This window comes from Pongo pygmaeus, chromosome 14 (assembly GCF_028885625.2).
Source record: "Pongo pygmaeus isolate AG05252 chromosome 14, NHGRI_mPonPyg2-v2.0_pri, whole genome shotgun sequence".
Classification (NCBI taxonomy): Eukaryota; Metazoa; Chordata; class Mammalia; order Primates; family Hominidae; genus Pongo; species Pongo pygmaeus.
The window spans coordinates 54,045,388-54,061,920 of NC_072387.2; the positions used below are offsets into that span (position 1 = coordinate 54,045,388).

Here is a 16,533-nt window from a genome sequence, read left to right on the forward strand (position 1 = left end):
TAGGTGTTTCGTTTACCATGATGCAGACAAGGAACATTCTATTGTCTTTATTATTTTAAACGTTCGTGTTGTGTGTGAAATAGAAATCTTTGACATCTTACTACAAAAGCACACTTAATACAGTAGTACATTCTGTCAGAAGACAGAAAATCAGGTTCTTTTACCGACAATACTGGAAATTCTAATCATAGTCTGGCATAGTATTAACCACCTCTTCTGATTCCTCACAGTCAAGAGGCAGACTTTTCAGTTCACAACTCAGCATACTTCTTGAAGGAATTCTGATGATTTGGGAATTAATTGGAGCCTTTGACTCAAGGTTCCAATTGCTGTTATAGGGCTTAGTTAGACATAGGAGCTGATTTTTATTTTGAACATTTATGTAAATGAAACTCTTGGGTATGATAAATCTTTCTTAAAATTTAAAGGTAGAAACCAGTACAGCTAAGCCCAGTCTCTTGATGCATAATTAATGTATTGCTCTTTCCCCTTTGGAAAGATCCTTTCTCTCAAAATAGGGACTGTCATTTTCTCAAGTGGAACCCTAATAGGATTCAAAGTCTTAGATGTATTGTGCTCTTAAGCATTACTAGAATTTAGAATTGTCATAGTAAAGCAGGAGTAGATAAAAGGAAACTGGCAGGAGTAGACAAAAGGACAGATTGAAGTAGGACTTGCTGCTTTGTCATTTAACCCAGTTCCTTCTTTCTTAGTGAGGAGATCTTAGTGAATATAGCAATGACAGTTCAGTTTATCTTGTAGTTGTATCTTCTATCCCATTTAGGCATAGCAGAGGTATGGAGTTGATTTTTATGAATCTGTAGTACTTGAAGCCCACACTTGAATGCCAAAGAGAGATTTATGGCCCCTTGGGGTGGGAGCATTGAGGACAATCTAGGAACTGTCTTGGGCCCCTCTGCCCTAAAAACTGAGGGTTACTGGTTCATTCAGACTTGGTCAAGTTCTCGGGGATCATTTCATGATCAAACAAACTCACAGGAGAGTGAGTTATAAATTAGGATGCCCATTTGTTAATTTACTCTGACGAAGAAACCTTTTTTAGGAATTAGAGGACACTTTAGTCACCAGCCTGTACACCCACTTTCTGCTTGTCAAGGGCTCTGAAGACCGATTTAGTGATCCCTGAGGTGTGTTAGTAATGATAGAACCAGAGCCCATGGAAGTAAGGGTCTTGAAGGAGCTTTCATCTATTAATGAAAAATAAGCAGTTCCTGAATTATTTATTCTTTCTTCCTGAGAGTGTCAGAGGCATTTGAACAAGAGCAACTCCATCTCGAGACAGAGCTAGGAAAAATGGGGATGGGATTTGCTGGGCTGCATTCCCAGGAGGTTAGGTATTCCTAGCCTCTAGATGTTTACATTTAAGGAAACAGATTAATAACGTTTACTAAACACACCCAGGCCCAGGAATGTCTTGAGAACAAAAGCATTCCTAATTTTGCTTTAAAGATAGTAATACTGATTCTTGCAAAAATAGTAATTAAGAAAAATTAACCCTTTATCACAAATCTTTGTAGCAGAGTACATATCCCCATGATGTTTTTTGTTATCCTGTATATAAACAAGCATTGTACCTAGGGTGGGCACGTTACTTCTCTTACTTTTGGAAACACCCTACTCTGTCTATGGAGTAGCTACTCTTTCACCACTTTACTTTTTTAACAAACTTGCTTTTGCTTTATACTGTGGACTCGCCTGAATTCTTTCTTGGATGAGATCCAAGAACCCTCTCTTGGGGTCTGGATCAGGACCCCTTTCCAGTAGCAAGAGCATTGGTACTTTCTTACCCTGCTTTACTGCAACCCTCCTCAATTAAAATATTTTTTTTACATGGTATATTATTTGAACTATGAAAAGCTATAAAATGAAAAGTAATTATATTTTCTACCTCCAAACTAGTCCTTCTTGTCTCAGAGGCAACTACTATTAAAGTTTCCTTCCCAAAATTGTTTATGTGTTTACTAGCATATGTGGACTTTAAAAATATTACCCAAATGAGATTGTAATATACCCCTTGCTATTTCACTTCTTATATATCTTAGAGGCCTTTCTGTATAGCATATCCAACTTGATCCATTCTATTTATTGGATGCATCGTATACATCACTATAGCATGATTTCTTTTGTAATTCTTGTAATGGAAACCTAAATTATTTGCAGTTTTTGTTTTTCCTTATACTCTTAACATGTCTGTATATTCATATCTTGGTATTTTTTTAGTATATCTGCGAGTAAATTCCTAGCAGTGGAAATACTAAAGGAAAAAGTATCTGCATTTTCAGTTTTGCTAGATACTGCCTAATATTTTTCCAAAGAGATGAACCATCTTGTACTTCCATCAGCAGTACACAAAGATGCCTGTTTCTCCATACCCTCGTCAAACATGGATATCACAATCTTAGTAATTTTTGCCAATCATCTGTAAATATCTCACTGCTTTAATTTACATTTATTTACTTATGAGTGAGGTCGAGCATCTTTGAAATTGTTAATAGTCTTTTTTCTTTGTAGTTTTCTAGATAACTTCTTTTAAATACTTCATACAGATTACTACTCTCCTTTTCTATGTAACTCCTTCAGACATGACACTTGGGTTTCATAGTTATTTTTGTTATAACTTTTTGGGATTCTGTTCCCTTTCTGATAATACAGTATAAGAATATAACAAATAGATATTTAATTCCCCTTAAATATATGTGGATATTTTCTGAATGATCTAAGCATCTCTTACTGTGAGTCATTTCTGCAAATGAACAAACTCATTCATTATGAAGTAATTCTTACTAGTGTCTCTCTGAAAATGACTTTTTTTTTTTTTTTAACATTAATCTCTTACCTCCAAATTCCAAAGGTACATATTACAGCTCTTATGAATGTCCTGAAGCATGCTAGGGGAGTTTTTTTGCTGCCTTAGCCCTTGGGATTAGAATTTTGTATAGTAGATATTTAATGAATGTTTATAGGGCTTATGATTAAACTTGGTAAATAACCTATAAAAATGAAAGAAATTCTTTGGGGAAATAAAGAGTCTTTTCTTCTGCTATTTTTTTTCTCCCTTTATTCCCCTTTGAATTAAAATGGAAATATTTCTTTTCTTTTTCTTTGTGACACTAATGAGGTTAATTTATTTCCAGCAAAGGTCAATGACCTTGCGGCAACTGCGTATAAGACAATAAAAACAAAGCTGCCTCTGACATTGAGAAGTATGTCCTTGTACCTATCCAATAAAGATACCGAGTTCATCTTGTTTAAACCTGTGAGGGTGAGTATCAGATAACTCATTTGAATGTTGGCGGGTGACTTCAAGTATTCTTTGCCTCATTTACCATTTTCCTTTTCCTGTAGACATTTAGAAATGTTGGTATACTGTTCTAGTGAAGTTGAATAATCACTGTGACTCATGAAAGGCTGACAAAGTCTGCCTCTGTCTTGATTATCTTTTTTTCCCACTGTCACTTTGTCTTAAGTTTTTAATGTTACTATTGAAAGTAGAAATTAGTAAATAAACCAAAAAAATCAGACCCTTACATTGCATGTGACCCAGCTCTCAAGAGAGCAGCACTTCAGGAATTATGCCCTATTTTACTGGTGAGTAGTAGAAATAAATGGCTTGCAGTGGCAACCAAGGGATTAAATATCAGAGCAAATTTAGGGCTCATAACTTCCAGCTCTGTGTTGAGCTCTTGTTCTTACCCAAGGCATGGGTTGATTTTTAAAGTATATTTTATGTGTCTAGGAACTTTATTATCTTTTGTGTAAGAAATTGCTGCAGAAGACCCTTAAAATTATTCTCTGGGGGGACAAGGCTTGCTAGAGTTTAGTCTTCCTGGGAAGCATCATCTGATAAGTCTTCATCAGGTTATGCCAGCATTGAACTATTAAGAGCAAATTATGCGTCTTTGGTAATATCATGAAAGATACATTGCTTCCACTCGCTTTGGCAAATGTCATTACAATTTAACATTCATGTTGCTTCATGTTTAAGACAACTCACTTGATAAGATCTCCTCTTCTCCTTTCTAAGAATAATATTCAGCAAGTCTTCCAGAAGTTCCATGCTCTGTTAAAGGAAGAGTTCAGCCCTGAAGACATCCAGATCATTGCCTGTCCATCTATGGAACAGGTAATGGGTAGACCGAAGATCCTTATTACTTTTATGCCCTCTTGGTTACTTCACTTGAGTAGATAATGTCTTTGAGCAAACATATTTTTAGTATTAATTTAAAAAATATTACCTTCTTTTATTCTGATGAGTGAGAATTCAGACTTTGAATTGTTCTCTCAAACTTTTGGGGGATAGTTTTAGAATTTTCAGTTAATCTCAGGATTAAAATTCTGTTTAATCCTTTCTGATATGAATATTGCTGTGTTTAAGAGAATGACCTGTTTGTAAAAGACTCAAATAGTGGCATTTAGCTTGCTGAATAATTTTGTTTGAAATACACATAATAAGAGAAATACTTTTTTTAAAAAAAATTTTTGATTTTTCTGTAGGTTATTGGGGTACGGGTGGTATTTGGTTACACGAGTAAGTTCTTCAGTGGTGATTTGCAAGATTTTGGTGCACCCATCACCCGAGCAGTATACACTGCACCCTATTTGTAGTTTTTTAATAACTTCCAGATTAAAAAAATGGAAGTTATTGAGTACCCAGTATGTATTAGGAGTAGCCTGGCACTGTGGAGGGTATTTTATATCTGGTCTTAAGTTTAGGATAGTTTAGAAATTTAGTATATGGTAAGGACTAGGAAATTTGGGGAGACTGATCAGGCTGGCAAGAGCCTGACTGGGCTGTGTAGAAACTGGGGGGATAAGACTAGGCAATGGTGAGTGTAGATAAATCTTGTGTTTTTTTTTGTTTTTGTTTTTGTTTGTTTTGAAATGGAGTCTCACTTTGTTGCCCAGGCTGGAGTTCAGTGGTGTGATCTCGGCTCACTGCAACCTCTGCCTCCCAGGTTCATGCAATTCTTGTGCCTCAGCCTCCTAAATAGCTAGGACTACAGGCGCCTGCCACCATGCCCAGCTAATTTTTGTATTTGGTAGACAGAGGGTTTCACCATGTTGGCCAGGCTGGTCTTGAACTCCTGGCCTCAAGTGATCTGCGTGCCTCAGCTTCCTAAAGTGCTGGGATTACAGTCATGAGCCACCATACCCAGACAGAATCTTTTTAGCAGTGTTACTGTAGTGGAGAGGAGAAAGATGGGGTGGTAGCTGGAGGGAGAAATGAGGTCATTTTAAAATTGAGATGTTCATATACTATACAATTCATCTTTTTAAAGTGCAGAGTTCAATGGTTTTTAGTATATTCAGAAAGTTGTGCAGTCCTCACCACTATCTAATTCTAGAACATTTTCATTACTCCCCAAAAAAACCCCTTAGCCATTAGCAGATCCTGCATTTCCCCGTCTTCTACTTTTTGTCTCTGGATTTGCCTATTCTGGATATTTCATTAAATGGAATCATACAATACGTGGCCTCATATCGCTGCTTCATTCACCTAGCGTATTTTCAAGGCTCATCCGTGTTGTGTGTATCAGAGCTTCCTTTTTATGGCTGTATATATTCCTTTATGTGGATAGATGGGTCACATTTTAAAAAGATATTTGTATCATTCTAGGATATTTGTACAGTCAAAATACTTCCAAATAATTTACTTGAAGTAATTACTTTCTATATGATTGTACCACTAACTCAATATATAATTGGGTTTCTTTTCAATATTTAGAGATTTTTTTTCTATTTTGATTTAATTTTGTTTCTTAATGATATAAAATACTTGCATGGTTTCCAAGTCAGAATTACAGAACAAGGTATATTTGGAGAAGTCTTGTTCCTTTTCCAATCCCCTCCAGCCTTTCCCTTCCCTCCCCTATAGATAACTCTTTTTATTAGTTATTGGGTTATCCTTCCATTGTTTTTTTTTTTTTTTTTTTTTTTGAGATGGAGTCTCGCTCTGTCGCCCAAGCTGGAGTGCAGTGGCGCGATCTCGGCTCACTGCAAGCTCCGCCTCCGGGGTTCATGCCATTCTCCTGCCTCAGACTCCCAAGTAGCTGGGAATACAGGCCCCGCCAATTTTTTTTGTATTTTTAGTAGAGACGGGGTTTCACTGTGTTAGCCAGGATGGTCTCGATCTGCTGACCTCGTGATCCACCCGCCTCAGCCTCCCAAAGTGCTGGGATTACAGGCGTGAGCCACTGTGCCTGGCCACATTTTTCCGCAGGGTAACTTGTTTTTTTTTAAAGATAGGAGAAAAACGCATGTTTTTGTGTTCATGGGGGAAGATCTACAAGGAGGGGAAAATATCTTGAGAATGTGGGTGGAATTTCAGGAACAGGCAGGGTGGGGCCTTTGTGAGACACATGGGGGTTCAGTCATGGTAACAGGAGGAGGCTGAGTGTATGGGCATGGATGGGGGCTGTGAATGTGGCGGGAGCTCATGGATGTGCTCTTCTGAGTGCTTCACGTTTCTGAGTGAAATAAGAAGCAAGGTCATCACCGAGAGGGAGGAGAGAGGCTCGGGTGAGTTTAGTGGATATGAATCCAAGAGAGACCATTCAACTTAGTTGTCTATTTTTTTTTTTCTCCAGTTATAGTCACTTGCATGAATGTAGATGTGGAGTACTTGATCATAAGATCCATTTTATGGCAGAAGACATTATTTTTGTAAGTTTAGTTTGTTATAATTTCAAACTTACAGAAAAGGTGCAAGAATAGTGTAAGGAGTGCCCATATATCCTTTACCCCATTTTCATTTTGCCGCATTTGCTTCATTTTTCTCACTTTTTCCCTTCCCTGTCCCTGAAGCCCTACTTTTAAATCATTGGAGAGAAAGTTGGGAGACATTGTGCTCCTGTACTCCTAAATACTTCAGAGTGTATTCCTGAGAACAAGGAAATTCTCTCACTACTCCTGTATAGTTACCAAAACAGGAAACTTAACATTGATAATAGTGTCTAATTCACAGTTCATACGCACATTTCATCAGAGTCCCGGTACTGTTCCTGCTGATCTTGTGACTGACATTTCCCCAGTCCAGGTCCAGTCCCAGGTCATGCATTGCTGTCAGGTGTCACGTCTCTTTAGCTTCTTTTAACCTGGAGCAGTTAGACAGCCTTTCTTGACCTTGACAGGCCAGTTATTCCGTAGACTGTCTCTCCATTTGGTGTTGTCTCTTTCATCATGATTACATTCAGGCTTTGTACTTTGGCAGGGAAAGCACAGAGGTGATTCTGTATCCCTCTTCCGACAGCACTCATTTATAAATGACATCGGGGTGATGATCTGCATCAGCAAAGCAGCTGTACTGATAGAACGGTTCACAGCTAGGTCCATTTACCCACAAGGTTCCAGGGCCTGGGTGTCAGACACCTGGAGTGCAGGCAGCCATTTCCCTCCTGTCACTGCTGTGACCCGGCTCTGGTGTCCCAGTCCTCCGTTACAGAGTGGGCAGGTTGCTCCTGCAGTTGGTCAAAATTGGCATGTGAGTTGAAATTCACTTGTCATGTCTGTTCTTGTGCGTTTTAAAAAGTCACTTAAAGGACAGCTTACAACTCTTCCAACAACACACTGCATAGAACAAGGCACAGTGGATTATGGAGATATGTTTCTGTCCTTGTCAGTGTTTGTGTATAGTTTTTGACATTATTCTCATTGGATTTTAAGTGATTTGATGGCCTAGGTTTGGTGATGAAGTGTGACCCCTGACAGGGCCTCCCAATGCCAGTGCCCAGTGGCTGCCTCAGAAATAGACCAACATTGTGGGCCAGTTTCTACTTTATAGCCATGTTTACTGGTCTCATAAAAATCTTGGTCTTTTTCTCTCATTGTTTTTGGGGCTCTAAACAACTTTTTTTTTTTCCATTCTAATTGCTTTATTTTATTTTTCAACTTTTATTTTAGATTCAAGGGGTACATACATGAAGGTTTGTTGCCTGGCTGTATTGCATGATGCTGAGGTTTTTCAACCCTTGTGGTTCCCCTCCCTCCTTGGCTTTTCTTGAGGATGGTCCATAGGGGAACTAACATAGCTTTTCTTGAGGATGGTGTTCCATAGGGGAACTAACATAGCTTTTCTTGAGGATGGTATTCCATAGGAGAAGTAACATAGCTTTTCTTGAGGATGGTATTCCGTAGGGGAACTAACATAGCTTTTCTTGAGGATGGTATTCCGTAGGGGATCTAACATAGCTTTTCTTGAGGATGGTATTCCGTAGGGGAACTAACATAGCTTTTCTTGAGGATGGTATTCCGTAGGGGAACTAACATAGCTTTTCTTGAGGATGGTATTCCGTAGGGGAACTAGCATAGCTTTTCTTGAGGATGGTATTCCGTAGGGGAACTAGCAGAGCTTTTCTTGAGGATGGTATTCCATAGGGGAACTAGCATAGCTTTTCTTGAGGATGGTATTCCGTAGGGGAACTAGCATAGCTTTTCTTGAGGATGGTCCATAGGGGAACTAGCATAGCTTTTCTTGAGGATGGCATTCCATAGGGGAACTAGCATAGCTTTTCTTGAGGATGGCATTCCATAGGGAACTAGCATAGCTTTTCTTGAGGATGGCATTCCATAGGAGAACTAGCATAGCTTTTCTTGAGGATGCTATTCCACAGGGGAACTAGCATAGCTTTTCTTGAGGATGGTATTCCATAGGGGAAGTAGCATAGCTTTTCTTGAGGATGGTATTCCATAGGGGAACTAGCATAGCTTTTCTTGAGGATGGTATTCCATAGGGGAGCTAACGTAGCTTTTCTTGAGGATGGTATTCCATAGGAGAGCTAATGTAGCTTTGAGAACTATCATAGCTTTTCTTGAGGATGGTCTTCCATAGGGGAACTAACATAGCTTTTCTTGAGGATGGTCTTCCATAGGGGAACTAACATAGCTTTTCTTGAGGATGGTCTTCCATAGGGGAACTAACATAGCTTTTCTCGAGAATGGTATTCCATAGGGGAACTAACATAGCTTTTCTTGAGGATGGTATTCCACAGGAAAACTAACATAGCTTTTCTTGAGGATGGTCCATAGGGGAACTAACATAGCTTTTCTTGAGGATGGTATTCCGTAGGGGAACTAACATAGCTTTTCTTGAGGATGGTATTCCATAGGGGAACTAACAGAGCTTTTCTTGAGGATGGTATTCCATAGGAGAACTAACAGAGCTTTTCTTGAGGATGGTATTCCATAGGGGAACTAACATAGCTTTCCTTGAGGATGGTATTCCACAGGAGAACTAACATAGCTTTCCTTGAGGATGGTATTCCACAGGGGAACTAACATCCTTTTCTTGAGGATGGTATTCCACAGGGGAACTAACATAGCTTTTCTTGAGGGTGGTATTCCACAGGGGAACTAACATAGCTTTTCTTGAGGATGGTCGTCCATAGGGGAACTAACATAGCTTTTCTTGAGGGTGGTATTCCATCGGGGAACTAACATAGCTTTTCTTGAGGGTGGTATTCCATAGGGGAACTAACATAGCTTTTCTTGAGGATGGTATTCCATAGGGGAGCTAACATAGCTTTCCTTGAAGATGGTATTCCATAGGAGAACTAACATGGCTTTCCTTGAGGATGGCATTCCATAGGGGAACTAAGATAGCTTTTCTTGAGGATGGTATTCCATAGGGGAACTAAGATAGCTTTTCTTGAGGATGGTCCATAGGGGAAGTAACATAGCTTTTCTTGAGGATGGTCCATAGGGGAACTAACATAGCTTTCCTTGAGGATGGTCCATAGGGGAACTAACATAGCTTTTCTAGCTTTTCTTGAGGGTGGTATTCCATAGGGGAAGTAACATAGCTTTACTTGAGGATGGTATTCCATAGGGAACTAACATAGCTTTTCTTGAGGACGGTATTCCATAGGAGAACTAATATAGCTTTTCTTGAGGATGGTATTCCATAGGGGAACTAAGATAGCTTTTCTTGAGGATGGTCCATAGGAGAAGTAACATAGCTTTTCTTGAGGATGGTATTCCTTAGGAGAACTAACATAGCTTTTCTTGAGGATGGTATTCCGTAGGAGAACTAACATAGCTTTTCTTGAGGACGGTATTCCGTAGGGGAACTAACATAGCTTTTCTTGAGGATGGTATTCCGTAGGGGAACTAACATAGCTTTTCTTGAGGATGGTATTCCGTAGGGGAACTAGCATAGCTTTTCTTGAGGATGGTATTCCGTAGGGGAACTAGCAGAGCTTTTCTTGAGGATGGTATTCCATAGGAGAACTAGCATAGCTTTTCTTGAGGATGGTATTCCGTAGGGGAACTAGCATAGCTTTTCTTGAGGATGGTCCATAGGGGAAGTAGCATAGCTTTTCTTGAGGATGGCATTCCATAGGGGAACTAGCATAGCTTTTCTTGAGGATGGCATTCCATAGGGAACTAGCATAGCTTTTCTTGAGGATGGCATTCCATAGGAGAACTAGCATAGCTTTTCTTGAGGATGCTATTCCATAGGGGAACTAGCATAGCTTTTCTTGAGGATGGTATTCCATAGGGGAAGTAGCATAGCTTTTCTTGAGGATGGTATTCCATAGGGGAACTAGCATAGCTTTTCTTGAGGATGGTATTCCATAGGGGAACTAGCATAGCTTTTCTTGAGGATGGTATTCCATAGGGGAGCTAACGTAGCTTTTCTTGAGGATGGTATTCCATAGGAGAGCTAATGTAGCTTTGAGAACTAACATAGCTTTTCTTGAGGATGGTCTTCCATAGGGGAACTAACATAGCTTTTCTTGAGGATGGTCTTCCATAGGGGAACTAACAGAGCTTTTCTTGAGGATGGTCTTCCATAGGGGAACTAACATAGCTTTTCTCGAGAATGGTATTCCATAGGGGAACTAACATAGCTTTTCTTGAGGATGGTATTCCACAGGAGAACTAACATAGCTTTTCTTGAGGATGGTCCATAGGGGAACTAACATAGCTTTTCTTGAGGATGGTATTCCGTAGGGGAACTAACATAGCTTTTCTTGAGGATGGTATTCCATAGGGGAACTAACAGAGCTTTTCTTGAGGATGGTATTCCATAGGAGAACTAACAGAGCTTTTCTTGAGGATGGTATTCCATAGGGGAACTAACATAGCTTTCCTTGAGGATGGTATTCCACAGGAGAACTAACATAGCTTTCCTTGAGGATGGTATTCCACAGGGGAACTAACATCCTTTTCTTGAGGATGGTATTCCACAGGGGAACTAACATAGCTTTTCTTGAGGATGGTCGTCCATAGGGGAACTAACATAGCTTTTCTTGAGGGTGGTATTCCATCGGGGAACTAACATAGCTTTTCTTGAGGGTGGTATTCCATAGGGGAACTAACATAGCTTTTCTTGAGGATGGTATTCCATAGGGGAACTAACATAGCTTTCCTTGAAGATGGTATTCCATAGGAGAACTAACATAGCTTTCCTTGAGGATGGCATTCCATAGGGGAACTAAGATAGCTTTTCTTGAGGATGGTATTCCATAGGGGAACTAAGATAGCTTTTCTTGAGAATGGTCCATAGGGGAAGTAACATAGCTTTTCTTGAGGATGGTCCATAGGGGAACTAACATAGCTTTCCTTGAGGATGGTCCATAGGGGAACTAACATAGCTTTTCTAGCTTTTCTTGAGGGTGGTATTCCATAGGGGAAGTAACATAGCTTTACTTGAGGATGGTATTCCATAGGGAACTAACATAGCTTTTCTTGAGGACGGTATTCCATAGGAGAACTAATATAGCTTTTCTTGAGGACGGTATTCCATAGGGGAACTAACATAGCTTTTCTTGAGGATGGTATTCCATAGGAGAAGTAACATAGCTTTTCTTGAGGATGGTATTCCATAGGAGAACTAACATAGCTTTTCTTGAGGATGGTATTCCATAGGAGAACTAACATAGCTTTTCTTGAGGATGGTATTCCATAGGGGAACTAACATAGCTTTTCTTGAGGATGGTATTCCATAGGGGAACTAACATAGCTTTTCTTCAGGATGGTATTCCATAGGAGAACTAACATAGCTTTTCTTGAGGATGGTATTCCATAGGGGAACTAACATAGCTTTTCTTGAGGATGGTATTCCATAGGGGAACTAACATAGCTTTTCTTGAGGATGGTATTCCATAGGAGAACTAACATAGCTTTTCTTGAGGATGGTATTCCATAGGGGAACTAACATAGCTTTTCTTGAGGGTGGTATTCCATAGGGGAACTAATATAGCTTTTCTTGAGGGTGGTATTCCATAGGGGACCTAACATAGCTTTCCTTGAGGGTGGTATTCCATAGGGGAACTAACATAGCTTTCCTTGAGGATGGTATTCCATAGGGTAACTGACAGACCTTTTCTTGAGGATGGTATTCCATAGGGGAAGTAACAGCTTTTCTTGAGGATGGTATTCCATAGGGGAAGTAACAGAGCTTTTCTTGAGGATGGTATTCCATAGGGGAAGTAACAGAGCTTTTCTGGAGGATGGTATTCCATAGAGGAACGAACATGCTTTTCTTGAGGATGGTATTCCATAGGGGAACGAACATAGCTTTTCTTGAGGATGGTATTCCGTAGGAGAACTAACATAGCTTTTCTTGAGGACGGTATTCCGTAGGGGAACTAACATAGCTTTTCTTGAGGACGGTATTCCGTAGGGGAACTAACATAGCTTTTCTTGAGGATGGTATTCCGTAGGGGAACTAGCATAGCTTTTCTTGAGGATGGTATTCCGTAGGGGAACTAGCAGAGCTTTTCTTGAGGATGGTATTCCGTAGGAGAACTAGCATAGCTTTTCTTGAGGACGGTATTCCATAGGGGAACGAACGTAGCTTTCCTTGAGGGCGGTATTCCATAGGGGAACGAACGTAGCTTTCCTTGAGGACGGTATTCCATAGGGGAACGAACGTAGCTTTGCTTGAGGACGGTATTCCATAGGGGAACGAACGTAGCTTTCCTTGAGGGCGGTATTCCATAGGGGAACGAACGTAGCTTTCCTTGAGGACGGTATTCCATAGGGGAACGAACGTAGCTTTCCTTGAGGACGGTATTCCATAGGGGAACGAACGTAGCTTTCCTTGAGGACGGTATTCCATAGGGGAACTAACGTAGCTTTCCTTGAGGACGGTATTCCATAGGGGAACTAACGTAGCTTTCCTTGAGGACGGTATTCCATAGGGGAACTAACGTAGCTTTCCTTGAGGACGGTATTCCATAGGGGAACTAATGTAGCCTTTCTTGAGGATGGTATTCCGTAGGGGAAGTAACGTAGCTTTTCTTGAGGATGGTATTCTGTAGGGGAACTAACGTAGCTTTTCTTGAGGATGGTATTCCGTAGGGGAACTAACGTAGCTTTTCTTGAGGATGGTATTCCGTAGGGGAACTAACATAGCTTTTCTTGAGGATGGTATTCCATATGGGAACTAACATAGCTTTTCTTGAGGATGGTATTCCTTAGGGGAACGAACATAGCTTTTCTTGAGGATGGTATTCCATAGTGGAACTAACATAGGTTTTCTTGAGGATGGTATTCCATAGGAGAACTAACATAGCTTTTCTTGAGGATGGTATTCCATAGGGGAACTAACATAGCTTTTCTTGAGGATGGTATTCCACAGGAGAACTAACATAGCTTTTCTTGAGGATGGTCCATAGGGGAACTAACATAGCTTTTCTTGAGGATGTTATTCCATAGGGGAACTAACACAGCTTTCCTTGAGGATGGTATTCCATAGGGGAACTATCATAGCTTTTCTTGAGGATTGTATTCCATAGGGGAAGTAACATAGCTTTTCTTGAGGATGGTATTCCATAGGAGAAGTAACATAGCTTTTCTTGAGGATGGTATTCCGTAGGGGAACTAACATAGCTTTTCTTGAGGATGGTATTCCATAGGGGAACTAACATAGCTTTTCTTGAGGATGGTATTCCATAGGAGAACTAACATAGCTTTTCTTGATGATGGTATTCCATAGGGGAACTAACATAGCTTTTCTTGAGGACGGTATTCCATAGGGGAACTAACATAGCTTTTCTTGAGGATGTTATTCCATAGGGGTACTAACATAGCTTTTCTTGAGGATCGTATTCCATAGGAGAACTAACATAGCTTTTCTTGAGGATGGTATTCCATAGGGGAACTAACATAGCTCTTAATTTTGCTTTTCAGCTGAGCCTTCTGTTGTCAGTTTCTAAATAAGCAGGCCAGCCGGGCTGTGCACCTAAATGGTCTGTCTGAGAGGAGCAAGCTGAGAAGTCTTGGAGTCTGCAGGACCCCGAGGAATCGTATGTGGGAACGTCCCCGAGAACCACACAAGCGTGCTGCTCAGTGCTGACTGCAGAATGAAATAGAAGCAAAATGTTACAGGATCAGTGTTTTCTTTTCTAAAACATCAAAATGCCAAAGATTAATCTGTGATTGGTGATAACTGCCTCATTTAAATGGTCACAAGAAATGTGAAGAGAGAGCTAGGGCAGACGTGCAGTGAAATCGTTCTTTGTTAAAAATGTGCAATAAAAATAGATTACAATAAGTAGTGCAAAGAGCTTTACAGAAATACAGCGAATTAGAAGGCCTGTAAGAGTAAGGTTTGCTAAAACGTGAAACACTGTAACACTTTTAACCACTGAGCATTCCACAGTGAAATGTTATTTCTATGCTCTTATTTAATGTAATGTTTCTCCTGTCATTTTGAAGTTTAGTTTGGAGTAGATTGGTTGCTTCTGAGAACAGGTTCTGCCTTCCTGGGAAGTCGGGGTGTCATCCTTTTCTCTGTTTGATGTGAGGTAGTTTAAAGATACAAGGACTTTGTGTGAAGCTCCAGCATCTCTGCCCCTTGAATTGCTTAGGTGCAGACAGTTCTAAAGCAAGGAGTTGCAGCATTCTCATCATAGATACGTGCAGTGTCTTTAATGAGTATCTTCATGGTATGATAGTGTGTGTTTGTGAGTGCAAAGTACCAATTAAGGTGTCTTAAATTTGGCGCATAAAGGAGAGAAGGAAACCTGAGCAGTAGTGTTCCTCCTGAGTGAAGGTTCAGGTCACCAGCCTTCTGTACACTGCCTTTGGTTTTAGCAGTTCTTTGAAAAGCAAACACTTTCATGTCCTGTCTATTCATTCAGCTGGCTGTGCTGTGCTGTGGACCAGCTGTGTGGATCTCTAGCCCGGCTACAGCAGAATACATTTTACCAGCAAACCTAAGGATGACAAACACTATCCACATCTGAAAACTACCACACCATATCAGGGATCATAAATTATGCATATCAATGAATTTTCCAACAAATTCCTACTTCCTGATTGGATTGGTTTTGCCGCTGATGTTAAGGCAGCCAGCTTCTTAGTTCAAAAAGAATTCTGAGTTTTTCAAACACTAGTTTAGAGGTGGACACTGTCAGGGGTTCTAGAATGGGACCAGGGGACCTTTTGGTGCAGTGGGCGCCTGTAACTCATTAGACGTACTGAGGCAGCACTTCTGCAGGGTGCAGATGGGTTACCTACCCTGATTGTTGTCATTTGTAACAGGTCACTTCCTTTTCACTCAGTTTAAATTGGTGATGGACGTTGCTTGATTGAACTTATTAGTCTCTATTTTGAGAAGGTAGAAGGTAAGAGGGCCCATATTCATTCTTTGCCATGAAATGAATGAATTAGGAAGATTGTATTTACTTGTTTTTTAAATACATGTTTAATGAAATAAACTGTAAAATATCCAGTTTTGTGTATTATATGTACATTTGATTTTTAATAGCCTTTCCAAAGAAATGAGGGCATGATTATTGTACAGTAAGTACGTGACTGATTTAATTTGATGTGCAGAGCGGAGTGTGTTCTTATAAAAATATTTAATGACATTGGTTCTTGTGTTTTGATCTTTTATTTCTGAAACAAACACCTTACAAAGTGCTGAGTAGGTAATAGTGACCCAACTTGTTTGCTAAATGATTATTTGTTTAAATCTGTACAGTTTCAAGTGTTCACTTATACAAAGAGTGTATATACTTTCAAATAATTTAAAATGCTTTATATTATTTGGCTAGAAATTGCTGTTTTTAATAAATGTGAATTTTTTAAAAATAAAGATTTTTGCTTCCTACCTTGTCCTCACGTGTCTGGTATGTGTGTGGTTCCTTGAGGAAAATTTCTTTAATTAAAATTTTAATTGAGATAACTTGTGTCAGACTCACATGCAGTTTTAAGAAATAATACAGATAGATCCCATGTACCCTTTGCCCAGCTTCCCCCAATGGTAGCATCTTGCAAAACTATAGCACAGTATCACAACCAGGATATTGACATTAATATACTCTATCAATCTTACTCAGATTTCGCCAGTTTTACTTGTACTGTATAAATTCCTTTGGCAAGAAAATTATTAAGGGAAGACATTTTTGAAGCATCTTAATGCTTCCTTAGTTAAAAGACATTTTAACTTTTTCTTTGTGAAACTGACAATTTCTTGAGTACTGTCAGCATAGTACTGACATACATAGTTGTACTGAAATTTAGTAGTATTGTATTCTTCCCTCTATTTTCCAAAAATAT

General features: G+C 39.7%; 1 protein-coding gene across 1 annotated transcript in view; it reads left to right on the forward strand.

Annotated features, from left to right (window-relative positions):
- COG3 (component of oligomeric golgi complex 3) overlaps positions 1–16,084 on the forward strand; it is a 74,612-nt gene extending 58,528 nt beyond the window's left edge. The window contains exons 21-23 of the mRNA XM_054446350.2: positions 3,156–3,283; positions 4,046–4,144; positions 14,158–16,084. Of these exons, the coding sequence (XP_054302325.1) occupies positions 3,156–3,283; positions 4,046–4,144; positions 14,158–14,187 (257 nt within the window). The 3' untranslated portion in view covers positions 14,188–16,084. The remainder of the gene's footprint in view (positions 1–3,155; positions 3,284–4,045; positions 4,145–14,157) is intronic.
- Positions 16,085–16,533: the final 449 nt, after the last annotated feature.